This window comes from Salvelinus namaycush, chromosome 38, assembly GCF_016432855.1.
Source record: "Salvelinus namaycush isolate Seneca chromosome 38, SaNama_1.0, whole genome shotgun sequence".
In the NCBI taxonomy this organism is placed as follows: domain Eukaryota; kingdom Metazoa; phylum Chordata; class Actinopteri; order Salmoniformes; family Salmonidae; genus Salvelinus; species Salvelinus namaycush.
In genome coordinates, this window is record NC_052344.1 from 11,027,163 (window position 1) to 11,048,308 (window position 21,146).

General features: G+C 44.2%; 1 protein-coding gene across 1 annotated transcript in view; it reads right to left on the reverse strand.

The window, feature by feature from the left end:
* LOC120032297 (protein O-mannosyl-transferase TMTC1-like) overlaps window positions 1-21,146 on the reverse strand; it is a 93,829-nt gene that overhangs the window by 55,924 nt on the left and 16,759 nt on the right. The window contains exons 5-6 of the mRNA XM_038978322.1: window positions 485-566; window positions 55-158 (exon numbers count right to left, since the gene is read on the reverse strand). Coding sequence (XP_038834250.1) covers window positions 55-158; window positions 485-566 — 186 coding nt within the window. The remainder of the gene's footprint in view (window positions 1-54; window positions 159-484; window positions 567-21,146) is intronic.

The window sequence follows — 21,146 nt, forward strand, 5'->3', positions numbered from 1 at the left end:
AGCGTTTTAGCATTGAAATTGATTTAACATGTCTGTGATAGGGCTAGGAATAACCTGGTGAGCAGGTGAGGAGAGAAGGAGGCTGGGTTGTCCTGCTCAGAAAAGAGAGGCATGGAGCCGCCCATCAGCCAGAGCCTGAAGGACATGATGACTGCCACCTACAGGAGGGAGGAGTGAACAGCAGGACATTACCATGCAACTAGACCTACATTTACACATATCAACATAACAGTGAAATGTCCCGAAAACGAACGTCAAACAGGTGCTTTAACATACACATTCAACTTATATAATGTTAACTGTACCGAACATAACATCAAACTTGTGCTTTAACCTACACATTCAACTTATATAATGTTAACTGTACCGAACATAACATCAAACTTGTGCTTTGACCTACACATTCAACATGATTACTATACCAAACAGATGTGTACTGAGATATAGACATTGTCTTAGTTGTATGGTTGTGGTTGATACTCACATAGAGAGAGACGGCACAGGCTCGTTTGAGGAAGGGGACGGAGATTCTGAGAAGGTCCTTCATCTTGGAGCCGGAGAGGTGCCTGGAGCGCAACAACACAGAGAGATGAAAGGTCAGAGAACGGACCCATAGTATTTGAGTCAGAGGACAGACGCATAGACTTGAATCCTCCACCAGGGTTAATGGCATGTTTAGTCTCATCAGTTTACTTGTTCACCATTCCACCTGTACACTCACTAATGGTATTGAAACTCCATAATGGGGGATAGAGGAGGATGAGAGGAGAGGAAAGGAAAGGAGAAGGGAGGTGGAGAAAAGAGAGAGGAAGAGTATGAAGTGTCATATAACAGAGGTGCACAGACAGAGAGGCGAGAGAAAGACAAGGGGAGAGAAAGAAGAGAAGAAATCAGCAGAGACAGATAAAAGAAAGACAGAAGTGAGAATATCGGCCAGAGCAAGTCAATGAGGTACGAGAGAGAGAGAGAGAGTCTGGAACTCTGTTGTCTGTCTAATGCTGCAGAGACATTAGACAGAGAGGAGGAGAGTTTAAAAGAACAAACCAATTGTAAACGAGTGTCATTATCTAGTCACGATGTGTGTGTGTAAGCCTGTGCTATGTTGTGAGGTGCATTCTAAAAATCCCACAGTCACTGAGGCAGCGAGGGAGCGAGCGAGAGAGAGAGCGAGAGAAAGAGAGCGAGAGAAAGAGAGAGAGAGAAAAGAGAGAGAGCAGGGAAAGCAGGGAGAGAAAGGGTGCAAGAGAATCCCGAGAGTCGGCGACGCTCACACCGGCAGAATTCCGAGCACGGAATGTAAAGAGACATGCCGACCTTGAGAAACATTACGGATTTGAGCTGCGCTGAAGACAGATTTCACGCTGTGTAGAGGAATGAGATGTAACAAACAAACACACACATACACACAGACGGGTATTGTTGCGTTCTCAGACCTGGGCCTCTCACACTCCCCGAAGGCCTGATGGGCGAGACGTCGCACAACAGGATGTTAATGTGTCATGACAACTGTGACCGTGGTTTCAGGGAGGGATGAATGAAGAAGCGGAGGGAGGGGGTTCATTTGGGCGTGGAGGGGAGAGACATTGAGATGTGGTTGATTGTTCAAGAGTTGTTCAAGAGATTCAAGAGATTGTTCAAGAGTAGAGTTGGAGCTAGGAGTCACCTTCCTCACACTGCTTAGTGATGCAGTGTGTGTGTGTGTGTGCGTGTATTGTCTGTCTTAGACATTATACACCAGGGATCAGTTACACACCATGGAAACGTAGACAGACAACACACACACACGTCTTGTTTGCTGCAAAGAGAGAGAGCGCAACCTGCACATGCCCCCCCCCCCCCCCCCCCCCCGCGCTATCAGCTCAGTGGGGGAAAAAAGGCCCGGGTGTAGTGTTCTGTACAGGAGTTCTGGATCAATGGCAGCGCCTCTCTACTTTCATACTGACCTTCAAACCAACCACACTTTGTTTAAGGTACAGAGCAAAGAAATATGTCACACACACACACACAGAGTTCTGCTTTCCACACCCAGCAAAAAGGAACGAGTTATGCCTCTCCGTGTGTGTGTGTGTGTGTGTGTGTGTGTGTGTGTGTGTGTGTGTGTGTGTGTGTGTGTGTGTGTGTGTGTGTGTGTGTGTGTGTGTGTGTGTGTGTGTGTGTGTGTGTGTGTGTGTGTGTGTGTGTGTGTGTGTGTGTGCGGTCCCGTGTGGCTCAGTTGGTAGAGCATGGCGCTTGCAACGCCAGGGTTGTGGGTTCATTCCCCACGGGGGGACCAGGATGAATATGTATGAATTTTCCAATTTGTAAGTCGCTCTGGATAAGAGCGTCTGCTAAATGACTTAAATGTGTGTGTGTGTGTGTGTGTGTGTGTGTGTGTGTGTGTGTGTGTGTGTGTGTGTGTGTGTGTGTGTGTGTGTGTGTGTGTGTGTGTGTGTGTGTGTGTGTGTGTGTGTGTGTGTGTGTGTGTGTGTGTGTGTGTGTGTGTGTGTGTGTGTGTGTGTGTGTGTGTGTGTGTGTAAGAGAGTGCAAGCATGCAGCATTCATGGTTGATGAAGTGTGTGTGTTGGATTGGCTGGCACACTCTCCTTCTCAGGGGCGACTGGACAAAGCGTCCCCAGCATCTGCCTCACACCTCAGGTCACACCTCAGGTCTCCTCTGGGTCAAAAGGGCCGTAGGGACTTCTGTTCCTGTGGTGTGATGGGTGATGTAATGTGAAGGGCTGCTCACACAGCTACAGTGGAGTAGAGGCCAATACAGGCAGGCCGCATGTCGCATCATGCAATGTGTGTGTGTGTGTTCATCTCTTGGTAGCCCTTCCCTGTGTCTGCTGCCTAATGTCTGCCCCGCCCCATCCCTTCACTACAGAGAGTGGATCCTGCCCCCCCCTCTTCCTCTATGGGGCCCCTCCACTGTCTACAGAAACACAATCATCTCCCAGGCTATTCTCCTCAAGTGGGGAATAAATAAATAACCCCATAACACAAACACAATGGAACAGGAGTTCAGTGAAACTGTAGAAGGTCGTCTGATTGGACCCTGCTGCTGGAAAGGACGCAGTGCTGTAGTAGCCTCTGTAATACATCTGAACACACCGTCCCCCTGTGTCTGTTCAGCACACACACACACTCACTCACGACAGACAGACACACAAGGATGACAGGCACACACACACACACACACACACACACACACACACACACACACACACACACACACACACACACACACACACACCCATGACAGGCACACACACACACACACACACACACACACACACACACACGGATGACAGGCACACACACATACTCATGACAGGCAGACACACACACACACACACTCACACACACACAAGGATGACAAGCACACACACACACACACACAAATGACAGGCACACACACACACACACAGAGATGCATACACACAGAAGCTTTTACACACTTGATTATTTAACACACACAGAAAAAGGGCGCTGTCCCTGGTCCGGGGGCACTGGCTGACACAGACTAGGTGATATTTGTACAGCAGTCATGCTGAATCTCTGTTCCTGCTGCTTCTCCGTGTTGAGTAAATGATGTGTTCTTTGCTTCCTTATCGTACAACGCTGAGTTCAAACAGAAAGGGAGATCAGAGGCTGGGCGCTACGGCAACCAACCCCGCTGGGCTGGCGCAACCCACCGCGTTCATTTATGCTCACGGTTTATTAACTGGACAGAAGGAAAGGAAGTGCAGTATGGTGAGAAGAAGTTTTGGTGGAGACAGGAAAGACATGTCATGCAATGTTAGGCGTTGTATCAATGGTGTGAGGTAAGGCATGGTCATACCAGAGTTTGGTAACCTGACAGTCACCCAGACACCTCAATGTAACTTAGGAGTGTACTTCAAGGAGTTGAAGGAAAAAGACAGGCAGATGGATAGGGAGTACAAACACACACTATAAAATAGCTTTGGAGTGAAACACACACACACACACACTATAAAACACACACACACACACACACACACACACACACACACACACACACACACACACACACACACACACTACAAAATAGCTTTGGAGTGAAGGAGGAACAGAATGTGATAGGGCAGAGAAGAAGGAGTGTGTGAAACCCATACACACAGACGCAATCTCACACACACAAGAGACCACTTTTATCCTTCAAGAAAGGGATAGCACTAAACTACAGCAAAGTGGTGTGGTTTGGATGCTGAATCACTGAGCAGTGACAGAGCAGACTATCCTGGAGGGAGGAAGAGAGGAGGAGAGGAGGGTTGGAGAAGTGGGGACAGTTATACGAGATCTTTTAAATCCATGATGAATGTTTCCTTTGTTCAAATCCTGAAGGAGATATCCTGCCAAACAATCTCCTCTGTTGCTTTAAAACACACACCTTATGTGATTCGGTCAGGGTTTTCCCCCCATGTTCATTAAGTCATAATCAAGATTAGGTTGCAGGGCTTTGAGAGCAGTGAAGCACGGAAATAACACTCATCCCCCTGCTAGATAGGGTCGAAGTCTGAATTATATAATCCCCAAGAGAAAGATTAGGATTGGGCATCCTTACAGAAATACAAAATTGAGTGCGTGTGTGTAACATGAGGTCTGCCATAGGCTTGACTGCCAATGCTGACTAGTCATTTATCATACACAGAGAAACACACACACACCTTTTTGCTTACCTATCAACTCTGCACAGACCTTTTAACGAGGCCCAGAGGCGTATCAGTAGAAGTGTAGAGGGGCATCTCTCCCATATCCCCTCAGCTTAGCCTCAATCTCACAATCAGCCTGTTTACTGCGAAACTTTGCTGTTTTTTTAATCACTCCAGTTCCTCACAGGGGCTGGAACTGAATGCTGTAGGGGAACTAAATTGAGAGGGTAGAGTGATTACAGACACACGCGCACACACACACACACACACACACACAGATCGGATTCATTATAGTACACGTAGCGCTCTACTGCTAGTCAGTTCCATTATTGACCAATCAGCGTATTCAGAGCTAGCTTGCTAAACTGAAATTAACACAGCTTAGTGACAAAAGGCTCTCATGACAAAAGGCCCATAGCCCCAAATCACGCAAGACCAGGAAATGGGTTCTGCTCTGCTGAGCCTGCTGCTTCATGCTCATTAGGACAGTGGGCTCCATTTTGGCTCTGATTTAGGCAGTTTCCTCCCAGTGAGGAGGTTCTGTCATACGGAGAGGGTTACTAAGTGCTCCATCGTGTGGCTGCAGGACTCTACCTCATTAGTGTGGGAGGGAACTTGAAAGGGGTATTGTAGTTTGGTCGTAGGCTTGCCCAGGTAATTGGCAAAGGTGGTTGCGTTTGAGAGAGGTTTTGTGTATCTTCGGGTATGCACAGTAGTGTGTGAGGGTGTTAGTGCGGATATACCTCCGCTTGCCGGGAAGGTATCGTTCCAGGTACACTGTGTAGTGTGTGTGTGTGTGTTTCTGTTCCCTGGGCTGTGTGAGGCAGCATAACAACGACAGCCCATCACAGCTGCGAGATAATAGGCAGGGGGAAGAGTGCAGGGATACATTTACCAATCCCTTTCACCTCGTTCACCCTGGGATTTAAAAACATTTAAAAACAAAATGCTTTTCACATCAGTCTGATGTCCGCATTAATTCACATCTGTCCATAAGCCACTGGAAAGCTCCCCGCATTTCATGGAAATATGGAATTACATGAGAGAGAGAGAGAGAGAGAGAGAGAGAGAGAGAGAGAGAGAGAGAGAGAGAGAGAGAGAGAGAGAGAGAGAGAGAGAGAGAGAGAGAGAGAGAGAGAGAGAGAGAGAGACCTGCACATGTCCTCTCTGCTTATTGTCATTGTTCAATGTATGGTTACTTTGACCCTTGATTATTGTTGTTAATGTTGTCCCGTAGACAATTATTATTATTTGTATCATGTTAATATTGTAAATCTACATTGTTACGTCATGCCAATAAACCAAATTGAATTGAGAGACAGAGACAGAGAGACAGAGAGCGACAGAGACAGAGAGAGAAAGAGAAGGGAGAGATGGAGTCAGTGAGAAGGAGAGGTGACTGTGAAGGAGACATGTATAATACATGTCATTGAGAGATAGAGAGAGAGAGAGCGAGCGAGAAGGTATTGTAATGCAGAGGATGGTGATGGTGCTGAGGGCCAGGGTCAGCCCCTCTGTAGTCCTCTTTAGGAATAGGAAGGCAGAGGAACGTGCCAGGAAAACCAAAAGACTAGGGCATTCAGGAAATGGTCACCCATGAATTCAACTGACAAATATGTTCCCATCTGCGCCTACAGTATGTCTTCCATAGATAGAACTCAGGGACTTGAGTTAGATGATTGCTAAAGCATAAAGACCCCTCCCTGTCTGTTTCCCTGTCTATATCACCAGCAGATTTCTTAGGGGTGAGGGTCCTATATGCTCTATGCTTTTGCAATCATCTCCCTCAGGCATGAGTTGTATTTACACAATCCATGTAGGCAGTCACAGTAGGTGATGTTATGTGGCTGTCGAACTCGAACGTCCCTCTATAATGTCTGCAGTAAGTGCACACTGCTTGACGTCCTATATGGTATAGCAGGTAGGCAATCATCTGAACACACTCCCCCTCACACTGCAAGGTTCACTCAGTTTCTCCTTTACCAACATAACCCACTTACGTTATAATCTCCATCATTCCACATCTACACTAACAGCTTTAACAAGAAACCTTACACACACACCACAGGAGGTTGGTGGTACCTTAATTGGGGAGGACGGGCTCGAGGTAGCGGCTGGAGCGGAATGGGTGGAATGGTATCAAATACATGGTTTGATGCCATTCCATTCGCTCCGTTCCAGACATTACTATGAGCTGTCCTCCCCTAAGCAGCCTCCACTGACTCACACACACTCTCTCTCACACACACACACTGGGGCTGTGACGAAACCAGTATCGCAATATTTTTTCCCATGGCAAACACGAAGCAGACCAAACTCTTTGGCCCTTTAAAAACCTGCTGTGTGTAAATAAATGTGACTGTCACAACTTCTGCCGAAGTCGATGCCTCTCCTTGTTCGGGAGGTGTTCGGTGGTCGATGTCGCCGGTCTTCTAGCCATCGCCGATCCATTTTTCATTTTCGATTTGTTTTGTCTCGTTTTTCCACACACCTGGTTCTCATTTCCCTCATTATGTGTTGTGTATTTAACCCTCTGTTCCCCCCATGTCTTTGTGTGGTATTGTTTATTGTAAGTGCTTGTGCACATTATGTTTGACTGGTGCGCGTCGGGTTATTGTGCCCATACTTTGTACTTCTTATGCCGTTGGTTTTACTATTAAACTGCTCCGGCTATTATCAAGTTCTGCTCTCCTGCGTCTGACTTCCCTGCCACCAGATACACACCCCTTACAGTAACTCTGGATGACAACATACTTAAAATTTGTATTTCAAATTAGAGTGGTGTTCCTGAAGAAGTTAAATCTGCTTTGTGTTTTGTTTCCTTGCCACGATACTAGCGAGTATCGCGATACTGGTGTCGTCCCGGCCCTAACACACACACAACTGTATAGGTAGGATAATGATGTTCTACAGAGAGGCAGTGTGGTACCAGAGTGGAAGTGAATAGGCTGCTAGGGAAACGGACAGGGCTCCATGCTGATTGTATTAGCATGTTAATAGTATTCAGATCTATTTCTGGCTGCTGGTTATTAATACTGAGGCCCAGCGCTGAGAGCAGCCCCTTCATTAGTAACTCTGCAGATACCACGGACCAAGATGTACTGACACACACACACACACACACACACACACACACACACACACACACACACACACACACACACACACACACACACACACACACACACACACACACACACCGGCAGACATGCATAAAATGCCTGTCCTAAAGGAGAGAACAGATTCCTTGACATGGAGCACCAGATGGTTTTCCTGCAGTGTGTTTTCTCTCTGGGATAGGACTTATTCAGGAGGAATGGACAGAGCTCATCCACCAGGAGAAGATTGAAACCACCAGGGAGGTGAAGTGGTGGTCCAGACAAGAAAGACACAGGAAGAATAAGAGAATGAGAACAAAAAAGAGATGGGGAGAGGTTCTCATGGGAATCTATAAGCTCAGCATATGTATATGCACTGTACACCCAACACACAAAAACACAAGTGCTCAGCATTCCCGAGCACACACCCATCGTACCAGTCGACAGTTGTGCATGGGAACTAGATATGCTTCAACCCTAACCCTCCCACTACACTTACACACACCCCACCTGGGACAGGCCCGCCAATCAGCGGTGTGGGAATGAAAGAGAGGCATTCTGGTCTGCTACAGAACCTCAACCCTGGCCAATAGGATCAGTACAGTGCTTTCAGAAAGAATTCATACCACTTGTTTTATTCCACATTTTGTGGTCTTACTTTTGAATTGTGGAATTCAAAATGGATTAAATAGATGTTTATTTATTTTTTTGCAAATGTATTGAAAATGAAATACAGAAATATCTCATTTACATAAGTATTGACACCCCTGAGTCAATACATGTTAAAATCACATTTGGCAGCGATTACAGCTGTGATTCTTTCTGGGTAAGTCTGGAAGAGCTTTGCACACCTGGATTGTACAATATTTGCACATTATTATTTGTATAATTCTTCAAACTCTGTCCAGTTGGTTGTTGGTCATTGTTAGACAGCTATTTTCAAGTCTTGCCATAGATTTTCAAGACAATTTTAATCAAAACTGTAACTAGGCCACTCAGGAACATTCAATGTCATCTTGGTAAGCAAATCCTGTATATATTTGACCTAGTATTTTAGGTTTTTGTCATGCTGAAAGGTGAGTTTGTCTCCGTGTTACGCCCTGACCGTAGAGAGCCTTTTTATGTCTCTATTTGGTTTGGTCAGGGTGTGATTTGGGTGGGCATTCTATGTTCTTTATTTCTATGATTTGTGTTTCTATGTTTTGGCCGGGTATGGTTCTCAATCAGGGACAGCTGTCTATCGTTGTCTCTGATTGGGAATCATACTTAGGCAGCCCTTTTTCCCACATGTGATTGTGGGTTGTTATCTTTGTTAGTGGCACTATAGCACTGTTAAGCTTCACGGTCGTTTCCTTCTTTTCTTGGCGACATTAAAATTAAAATAAAATGTACACTCGCTGCGCCTTGGTCTCCTTCCGACGACGGCCGTGACACCCAGTGTCTGTTGGAAAGCAGACTGAACCAGGTTTTCCTCTAGGATTTAGCCTGTGCTTAGCTCTATTCCATTTATTTTTATAATTTAAAAAACTCCTTAGTCCTTGCCAATGACAAGCATATCCATAACATGCAGCCACCACCATGCTTGAAAATATGAAGAGTGGAAACTCAGTGATGTATTGGATTTGCCCCAAACATAACGCTTTGTTTTCAGGATATAAAGTTAATTTCTTTGCCACATTTTTTGAAGTTTTACTTTAGTGCCTTATTGCAAACAGGATGCATGTTTTGGAATATTTTTATTCTGTACAGGCTTCCTTCTTTTCACTCTGTCATTTAGGTTAGTGTTGTGGAGTAACTAAAATGTTGTTGATCCATCCTCAGTTTTCTCCTATCACAGCCAATAAACTCTGTAACTGTTTTAAAGTCACCATTGGACTCATGGGGAAATCCCTGAGCGGTTTCCTTCCTCTCCGGCAACTAAGTTAGGGAGGACGCCTGTATCTTTGCAGTGACTGGGTGTATTGATACACCATCCAAAGTATAATTCATAACTTCACTATGGTCAAAAGGATATTCAATGTCTGTTTGTTTTTTTACCCATCAATAGGTGCCATTCTTTGCGAGGCATTGGAAAAACACCCTGGTCTTTGTGGTTGGTACAGTGAGGAGGTAGTCATTAAAAAATCACGTTAAAACACTATTATCGCACACAGAATGAGTCCATGCAACTTATTATGTGATTTTGAAAGCACATTTTCACATCTGAACTTAATTTAGGCTTGCCATAACAAAGGGGTTGAATACTTACTGACTCAAGACATTTCAGATTTAAATTTTTTATTAATTAGTAAAAATATCTAAAAACATGATTCCACTTTGAATTTATGGGATATTGTGTGTAAGCCAGTGACACAAAATCTCAATTAATCCATTTTAAATTCAGGCTGTAACACAACAAAATTAGGAAAAGGTCAAGGGGTGTGAATACCTTCTGAAGGCACTGTAGATCAGCCAAAGGTAGAGGCACAGAGGCTGTGATCAACCATTACGAAATCAGATATATGCAAACACTCCTGTATTGCACAAACTGAATAACACAGACACACACACACTCAATAACTGAACTTACATTGTGGACATTGTGTGGTTGTGCAGCAGAGAAAAATGTTTGAGCATTGAACTTGAGGCTGAGTCGGCAGGATTACAAGTCAAATCTGAGATCAGCAAAGCGAGGGTGTTGATGTAGAGTTAGTGGTTTACTGCATGTCTACACCAGGAGTAAAAACATTACAGTAAGACACTTTGTTCTAATCAGTCGATAACGAGGCCGAGCCAGTGTGTTAAAGTTAATTATGTTTGGCCTCATTGTTTTTGAAATGAGCCTACTGGCTTTATTTGACTTGGAACCGGGCTTTCTCTAAAACAAGAGGCCAAATGAGAATTCAATTATCTGCCAGAGTGAACCATCATCTCTAATCAATGACTAATGAAACCTCACTGCCCAGAGAACTCTAAGCCACTCAGGGCCTGGTTTGGGTACACTGAAGAGGTGTGGGTGTGTGTGAGTTATAATATTACGGTTACCACTGAAGTAACAAACAACTCGGCTCCATAGAGTGGTTAAACCACAGTACGCCTCTAAGAAAGGAGATCGAGAGGGAGAGCAGAGAGGAAGAGGCATAGGAAGATAAGGAGCGAGGGGAGTGCAGAGGGAGACACATACTCATATTCATAAATCCTTGAGAGCTATGTACACACAGGCTCCCTAGCTGCTAATTAGGAACGTCCAGAAGATACATTGAGCAGATGCTCCACTGAGCTACGAAAACAAATCTCTCTCTCTCTCTCTTTTCCTCTGGGTGTGATACAGTCAATTGTGCTGAGTCACAGAACATTGTCTCAAAAAGGCATAATCACACTCACACCCCAGGTCATTAAGATTTGATGAGAGCTGGGTCTCTATCTCTGCCGGTCTGTCCAGGTGTGTTGTTGTGTGAGCAGCTGGGCAGGCAGAGTGACAGCACAGTCATCTGATATCCATAGAGTAACAGAGAGATGGCAGCTCCATCACTCAGCAGGCACCACCAGTCCCTTTCCATCCACCTTTCATTCAGTCACCCACACACAGACACTGACTCAGTTTACAGTGAAGGGGAAGGAAGGAGGGAATACAAAAAATAGATTTTTACAATACACAATAAACAAATAACCTCATGACAATTCATAGACAGATCTTATGCATAAAGTATATCATGTTGCAGATTTCTCTGAACCCCTTTCATAAAATCTAATAACACTTCAACCTTGTGCTGAATAGAAAAAGTAAAATATCCCTTTCAACCTTACAGTGCAGTAAAAATTATACAGCAATATCGTACAGGGAGGACTGGTAATGCACATTTGAAGGAAAACTTTAAAGTTGAACACTCAAGAAAAAACGATCTTATAAAAAAAGTACATGTCATGTGTCGTGTCTTTGGCTATGCCAGATTAATTGCTATGACATGCTATTCTATAAAATAATTTCTCCGTAATTAATATTACCTGATTGAACTAATCAGGTAAATGTAATTAACTAGAGAGGGACACCACAAAATAATATTTATAGAGCTGTTATCTTCCGAATAAACTCTTAAAGATTTAGTAATATTTTACATCCATAGCAGTCACATTAATCGTCATTTTATTCAGTCTCATCTGAAAGTGGTAAATCCTTGGTTATCTGCAAGAATCCTGGCTAACAAGTTGAATCAGCAATACAAAATTGGGTTTAATTATTTATTTACTAAATACCTAACTAATCACACAGAATCACACATAAACAATTAAATCATAACTTGATCACAAATTGCCGTCATAATGGCAAACGTCCCTAGCGGGCGGAACAGATATGACAGCTTGTTACACAAAGGGAAGGGGCGGGATTTTAGTGAAAGAGCGGGAGACTGGAACAGGGCCGAAGCTGTGCTATCGTAAATACAGTATCTTATGCATTCTAAATTACCGCCCATTTGAAAAGGAAAATGCAATAAATATTTACTCTGAGCTGCGCTTCAGTAGGTTGGTGGTAGATGGAAGACCGTATCGCCAACCCGAGTCCTCTGTCCTTTGAAGAATGTCTCTGGTGATCACTGGATACGTTGGAGTAACGTCGTGTGTAGTAGACGGGATACTCTGACTGTCCTTCCTAACCTACGTTTGTAGCAGCTGTTGCTAACTCAACGGCTAAGAGGTATCACTTCTGTAGTGAATACGAGTTCAAAGTTCATACCATTTACAACCAAAGTCCATGCTGATGTTGGCTTAGTTCTGTAGTTATTATCTGAACCATTCTGACATCGGATCGTCATCCTAAATGTACCCGGAACAGGAAGTTATATTTTTGTCAATGTCTTTTATAGTGGAGGGAGAGGGGTGTGTCTGAAAAGTTTATAACCCATGTCTCTTCACAGGGGCGGGCCCCTAGTTGAGCAGAAGCCCAAATTTATGAAAATCCAAATCTCTCATTTGGAAGCTAAAATTACATTTAATCTCTTCACAAATAATTTCATATTCAAACATTTGAATTAAACAACAATTCCATGTGAATCCGATACCTCTGACGTTTAGACTTTCCACAGTAGAGTTTATGTCATTCTATCATTGATGAGAATGTGTCAGAGGGCAACCGAACTGACATAATATACCTTAAGTACCACTGCATATGTTCAGTTGGTCGGATTACCAGAATATAGTTCATTTCCCCCCACTTCTGATGTTCCCATAATCTCTATGTTAACCAAGGGGTTTTCTTATGTCACATTAGTTATAGTAGGGAGAGGGAAAAGGGGGGAAAGAGGTATTTATGACTGTCATAAACCTACCCCTAGGCCAACATCATGACACATGTTTTAACAGATTTCAAGCTAATCTTATAATTTAACGTTTGTTAACTTTTGTCTCTGAAGTGTCTAAGGGCACTATAAAGGGTCCATATAAAGGGTTAACTCCATCCCCTTACTGTTCCAAAGTGCATAGCAATATTGTGTGACGCAGAAATTGTACTGTAGATATAACTTTACTCAGTGAAACTTCAGTGGAGAGACATAGTATATTGAGCACACTATCGCAAACTCTTTGGAAATCTCTTAAAACGCTAAACATGATCAACTTTTAATAATACAGATAGAAGGAACAAAGAAAATAGCCACAAACAGGTGAGTAGAGAGATTGCAAGGATGTTTTATGTATTCTCTTGTTTTCTTAATTTAATGTAGAGACATAATTTGGGTTAAATTCTCTTTGGTAAAATGACTCATTTATATGCCATGTAAAGAAATGATTTATCAAGATTGATCCCATATGTGATCCGATCTGAATAAAACATCTCAACTGGAAACTATGAAAAGCAGCACCACGGGGTACTGACTCCAGGAAATGCTTTATGGTTTCACCTCTGGTTTCTGTCTAGATTTGGAAACCTCCAGCAGTCGCCTGTCTGTGCTCGGTCTGTCTACATGTGTTTACTGAGCCAGTCACCACTTCATATGGACACAACTTCTGCAAGGCCTGTATCAGCGGGTATTGGGTTACCACTGACCTGAGCCAGTGTCCAATGTGTAAGGAGAAATTCTACAGAAGACCTGAGCTTCGTGTCAACACAATGTTGAGAGGTTGCAGAAAATGTTAAGATAATGATCAAAGGTCAAATTGAGTCCTCTGCCTAACCTGGAGAAGTGTCCTGTGACATCTGCACGGGGAAGAGGCCCTGAAGTCTCAGCTTTAAAGAGACACAAGCTGATCAATCCTGTGCAGAACCTAGAAGACAAGATGTGTAAGAAGCACAACAGACCTCTAGAGCTGTTCTGTAGGACTGACAAGATGTGTGTGTGTGTCAGTTCTGCACAGACCACAAGTGTCATGACACTGTCCCTCTAGAGGAAGAGCGTGGAGAGAGGAAGGCTCAGCTTAGGAAGACTGAGGCAGAAGTGCAGCAGATGATCCAGGAGAGACTGAAAAAGGTTCAGGAGATCAAACACTCAGTAGATCTCAGCAAGAGAGAGGCAGAGAGAGAGATATCAGACAGTGTACAGGTCTTCACTGATCTGGTGCGCTCCATTGAGAGAAGCCAGGCTGAGCTCATTGAGGTGATTGAGGAGAAGCAGAAAGCAGCAGAGAGGCAGGCTGAAGGGCTCGTTAAAGAGCTGGAGCAGGAAATCACTGAGCTACAGAGGAGAAGCACTGAGCTGGAGCAGCTCTCACACACTGAGGACCACCTCTACCTCCTACGAGCTGTCCATCCCTCTGCACCCCTCCACCCACCAAAGACTGGTCTAGGATCAGTGTTCACAGTGATCTGTATGTGGGGACAGTGAGGAGAGTTGTGTTTCAACTGAAGGATACACTAAATAAAGATATGATGAGTGAAGTGAAGAAGTTGTGTGATGCTGAGTTGAAGAGGATTCAGCAGTATGCAGTGGATGTGACTCTGGACCCTGATACAGCACATCCCTACGTCATCATGTCTGAAGATGGGAAACAAGTGAGACATGAAAAAACATCAATTCATCTTCCTGACAACCCAAACATTTTTGATTGTTTTGGCAATGTTTTGGGAAAAGAGGGCTTCTCCTCAGGGAGATTTTACTATGAGGTGACTGTCAATGGGAAGACTGACTGGACTTTAGGAGTGGCCAGAGAGTCCATCAACAGGAAGGGGAAAATCACACTGACCCATGAGAATGGATACTGGACTGTGTGGCTGAGGAATGGAAATTAGTACATTGCTAACTCTAGCCCCACTGTCCCCCTCTCCCTGAGAGAGAATCCCCAGAAGGTGGGGGTGTTTGTGGATTATGAGGAGGGTCAGGTCTCCTTTTATGATGTGGAGGCCAGGTCTCATATCTACTCTTTCACTGACTGTTGTCACGCTCTGACCATAGAGAGCCATTGTTTCTCTATGGTGTAGTAGGTCAGGGCGGGACTGGGGTGTTCTAGTTTATAATTTCTATGTGGTGTTCTAGTTTATTATTTCTATGTGGCGTTCTAGTTTTCATATTTCTATGTTGGTGTGCTTGATATGGTTCCCAATTAGAGGCAGCTGGTAATCGTTGTCTCTAATTGGGGATCATATTTAGGTAGCCTTTTTCCACTTGTGTTTTGTGGGATATTGTATTTTGAGTAAGTGTATGTAGCACCTCTGTAGTCACTGTTCGTTTATTGTTTATGTTAAGTTTCACTAATAATAAATTATGTGGAACCCAACATTCGCTGCGCCTTTGTCCGTTTCTACAAGGATCGTGACAACTGTACCTTTGCTGAGAAACTCTATCCATACTTTTGCCTGTGGCCTAACTATGGTAGTAAAAACTCTGCCCCTCTGATCATCTCTCCTGTCTATCACACAGACTGATTAACAATGTCACAATATTGCCTACATGCATCGATGAGGAAGGATTTTATTTTTGCAATATTACAGGTAATACGTTTACAAATCATAGATAGTTAAGTAACACCACAATTATGAATATTTACCTGATGTCCTCAATCAAATTAAAATGTAAAATATTCTCTAATCTCTCTGTTTTAACATATAAATACATGCTTTTATTTAATGAAAAGGAAAACATTCTTTACTTCAAATTTACTTCAATATAAACAGTGATAAAAGTTGCATGACTGATTATTCTTAAGTCCATATATTCTTAAATTTGACAATCCATAGGTTATATGCTAAAGTGGATGATGCATCACTGTATATTCGGAAAGTATTCAGACCACTTGACTTTTTCCACATTTTGTTACGTTACAGCCTTATTCTAAAATTGATTAACTTGTTTTTTTCATGATCAATCTACACACAAAACCCCATAATGACAAAGCGAAAACAGGAGATTTTGGAACCAGCAAGACTCTTCCTAGAGCTGGCCGCTCGACCAAACTGAGCAATCGGGCGAAAAGGGGCCTTGGCCAGGGAAGTGGCCAAGAACCAGATGGTCATGCTGACAGAGCTCCAGAGTTCCTCTGAAGATGTGAGAACCTTCCAGAAGGACAACCATATCTGCAGCACTCCACCAATCAGGCCTTTATGGTAGAGCGGCCAGACGGAAGCCTTTCCTCAGTAAAAGGAACATGACAGCCCACTTGGAGTTTGCCAAAAGGTACCTAAGGACTCTCAGACCATGAGAAACAAGATTCTCTGGTCTGATGAAACCAAGATTGAAGTCTTTGGCCTGAATGCCAATTGTCACATCTGGAGGAAACCTGGCACCATTCCTACGGTGAAGCATGGTGCTGGCAGCGTCATGCTGTGGGGATGTTTTTCAGCGGCAGGGACTGGGAGACTAGTCAGGATTGAGGGAAAGATGAATGGAGCAAAGTACAGAGAGATCCTTGATGAAAACCTGCTCAAGAGCACTCAGGACCTCAGAATGGGGCAAAGGTTCACCTTCCAACAAGACAACAACCCTAAGCACACAACCCTAAGCACACAGCCAGAGCCCGGACTTCGAACATCTCTGGAGAGACCTGGAAATAGCTGTGCAGTGACGCTCCCCATGCAACCTGACAGAGCATGAGAGAATCTCCAGAGAAGAGTGGGAGAAACTCCCCAAATACAGGTGTGCCAAGCTTGTAGCATCATACCCAAGAAGACTTGAGGCTGTAATCGCTGCCAAAGGTGCTTCAACAGTGTACTGAGTAAAGGGTCTGAATACTTATATAAATGTGGGGGGGGGGAGAAAAAAAAAAAAAAGTACAATGTTTTTGCTTTGTCATTATGGGGTACTGTGTGTAGATTGAGGGGGGGGGGGGTCATCAATTATAAAATAAAGCTGTAACGTAACAAAATGTGGAAAAAGTCAAGGGGTCGGAATACTTTCCAAATACACTGTATTTGCAATCAAATAACCCTCTCTACCTGCCTCTCTCAACCTCTTTGTCCCTCTTTTACACTGTCAGTCATCTGTCACAGTAGTTAGCTAGAATTGATGACAATGCCTGAAAAAGAAAATGTGTTGCCTTCAAAATGTTTGGTGGGACAAAACAATCTCTCTACTGCCAGTAAAGAGGTTCACTACACATATTTCATGTCTTTGTGCAACAGTGCATTGGCATTAGGCAGTGGAGGCATGGACACAAAGATTAGCTGGGTGATGTATCACAGTGTAGAGAACAAACAGCAATACAATACTGTAAACCCTTTGACCAGCTGTCACAATGCTTTCCCTTAATGTGGCAAATGTCAAATGTTCAGGTCCATTTAAAAAGCATTAGAGCCAAGTTAGGCTTTGAGTAAAACACACTCAAACAGGCATACACATAAACACTCTCTCTCACACACTATAGCATTAGCCAAAGGTCAGTGAGTACGCTGTTCAAGTCCATCTCCATATTTGACTACAGAAAAACACTTAGCAGATCTCCCAATTAGACCTACCCTGATGGCCTAAAGAGGCATGTAAGCTACCCAGCAGCGCACACACACACACACACACAATTATCTCCAGCGCTCCATTTCATGTTGACAGACATACTCTCTGCAGAGGCTTCTTCACGTTCTACATATTTCAAAGGGTTCTGTCTGAGCAAACAGAATCTTCAAATGATTTCATCTCAAAAGAACTCACAGAAACATTAAAAAAACATATCTCCAAAACACATTTACACAAGGACAAACACACACACAGACTTCAGGGACATATTTGATACTCTTATTTGATAATCATCATCAACGCCAACAACAACTTTTCAAAACCAACTTTTTTTTTAAAGCACACATAAAAACAGTAAAAACACACCAACAAAATCCCTTTGGATAATTGTACCACATGCACTGACTTCAAAGGTTCCTCTGAGGCCGTCGCACAGAGAGAGATAATAAATGTCACAATAGAAATTGTGTTGTGTTTCTCTGTCAATTAGAGGTCTCTTTAATAAGAGACCAAGCAAGGCAGGGGGAACGGAACCCCTCCTACGGAAAGCCACAGAGATCAAGCCTAACAAGAAGCTCAACTGACAGTTCTGGTCCTCCCCTGAAGAATGAGGGACACAGTCACTGTCAGTCAATCGAACACACGCTATCATAAATACAGCAGATACACACACGCACACACGCACACTAACTTGCGTTAAGTTGTATAGGTATACAGGTTTATGGAGAGATCTACTCAGATTTGAACTCTCTGATCAGCCATATGCATTCACTCATACCGTACAACACACACACACACACACACACACACACACACACACACACACACACACACACACACACACACACACACACACACACACACACACACACACACACACACACACACACACACACACACACACACACACTCCTCCGTCACAAACCCCCTCTGGACCTCAGCTATCTCGGTCTGAATATTTTTAAAGCAGAGGGCCCCAGTCAGAAACACATAACCCTGTGTGATGGGCCCCTCATCTCTCCTAGCTGTCTGTAAACATGCCTGCAGGAGATGACATTATCGGGCAGAGCTAACACAGACCTAATGGATATGGAGAAGGGCTAACTCACAGGGCAGAGACACGTCTCATAAACACTGGCTACGGCTGTGTTTCAAATGGCAGCGTATTAACCATATAGTACACTTCCTGTATATGAACTCAGCAAACAAATAAACGTCCTCTCACTGTCAACTGCGTTTATTTTCAGCAAACTTAACATGTGTAAATATTTGTATGAACATAAGATTCAACAACTGAGACATAAACTGAACAAGTTCCACAGACATGTGACTAACAGAAATGGAATAATGTATCCCTGAAGAAAGGGGGGTCAAAATCAAAAGTGACAGTCAGTATCTGGTGTGGCCACCAGCTGCATTAAGTACTGCAGTGCATTTCCTCCTCATGTACTGCACCAGGTTTGCCAGTTCTTGCTGTGAGATGTTACCCCACTCTTCCACCAAGGCACCTGCAAGTTCCCGGACATTTCTGGGGGGGAATGGCCCTAGCCCTCACCCTCCGATCCAACAGGTCCCAGACGTGCTCAATGGGATTGAGATCCGGGCTCTTCGCTGGCCATGGCAGAACAATGACATTCCTGTCTTTCAGGAAATCACGCACAGAACGAGCAGTATGGCTGGTGGCATTGTCATGCTGGAGGGTCATGTCAGGATGAGCCTGCAGGAAGGGTACCACATGAGGGAGGATGTCTTCCCTATAACACACAGCGTTGAGATTGCCTGCAATGACAACAAGCTCAGTCCGATAATGCTGTGACACACCGCCCCAGACCATGACGGACCCTCAACCTCCAAATCGATCCCGCTCCAGAGTACAGGCCTCGGTGTGATGCTCATTCCTTCGACGATAAACACGAATCCGACCCTCACCCCTGGTGAGACAAAACCACGACTCGTCAGTGAAGAGCACTTTTTGCCAATTCTGTCTGGTCCAGAGACGGTGGGTTTGTGCCCATAGACAACGTTGTTGACGGTGATGTCTGGTGAGGACCTGACTTACAACATGCCTACAAGCCCTCAGTCCAGCCTCTCTCAGCCTTTTGCGGACAGTCTGAGCACTGATGGAGGGATTGTGCATTCCTGGTGTAACTCGGGCAGTTGTTGTTGCCATCCTGTACCTGTCCCGCAGGTGTGCTGTTTGGATGTACCGATTCTGTGCAGGTGTTGTTACACGTGGTCTGCCACTGCGCGGACCATCAGCTGTCCGTCCGGTCTCGCTGTAGCGCTGCCTTAGGCGTCTCACTTTAAGGACATTGGAATTTATTGCCCTGGCCACATCTGCAGTCCTCATGCCTCCTTGCAGCATACCTAAGGCACGTTCACACAGATGAGCAGGGACCCTGGGCATCTTCATTTTGGTGTTTTTCAGAGTCAGTAGAAAGGCCTCTTTAGTGTCATAAGTTTTCATAACTGTGACCTTAATTGCCTACCGTCTGTAATTAGTGTCTTAACGACCGTTCCACAGGTGCATGTTCATTAATTGTTTATGGTTCATTGAACAAGCATGGGAAACAGTGTTTAAACACTTTACAATGAAGATCTGTGAAGTTATTTGGATTTTTATGAATTATCTTTGAAAGACAGGGTCCTGAAAAAGGGACGTTTCTTTTTTTGCTGAGTTTAGTACTCTGCTTATAGTGAATATGGTTATAGTGGTCAACCACTTTTAGTGATCAATTTCTCCTGCCTGGATGTGATCCCTGTAAGAGGAGTTCTCAGTATTTCCATATGCAGGGCACTTTTAAACAAGGCATATACAGCACATAAGGTTGCTTGGAATAAGAGCATGCCGTGTGATTAATGTACTGCAACTGTAGTGTAAAATACTGTGCTCTCTACTGAGACAGGAAGCGGTTAAAACATCTGTACTCCCATCCGATTGGCTGCTCTCCAGCTGCGTGGGCTGACGATAAACGGGTGCCAAACAAATTAGGCAGGAGAGAAAAAATATGCTCACCACAACAAAAATCACCAGACATCTTTTTGATGAGACATTTACTAAATAATCTCCCAATTACTGTTCAGGCCCCTGGCCTGTGTGTGTGTGTGGGGGGCCCCCTGGCCCATGTGTTGGGTCCCTGGGGCTAATTGAATGACAATTCATCCATCTAAAAACAGGCCTTCACACTCCCTTCTCTCTTCTCACTCACTCTTTTCCGTCACTCTCTGTTCCTCCTCTCTGTTGCATGCTCCCTTTACTTTCTTTCTTTCATTCGCCCCTCATTCTCTTTCTCTCCCTCCATTGTCACGTTGGCTTGTTTAATCACAGTTCCGGACCGCTTATCACCAGAGTATGTGAACGGAACTGGAGCGGAGTAAAGAGTGCCCAATTTGACTGTGAACGAGATTCCCAAAGGCTGGAGGGTCGGCCTAGTCGCCCGCTCCAATTTCACTACACTTGTGCTCCAGTAGCGCTCACTTCATGAACTCAGGTCATGTCTGGCCCGGCATGCATTTGTAGTCTACTTGTGTGCTGCTAAAGCCCC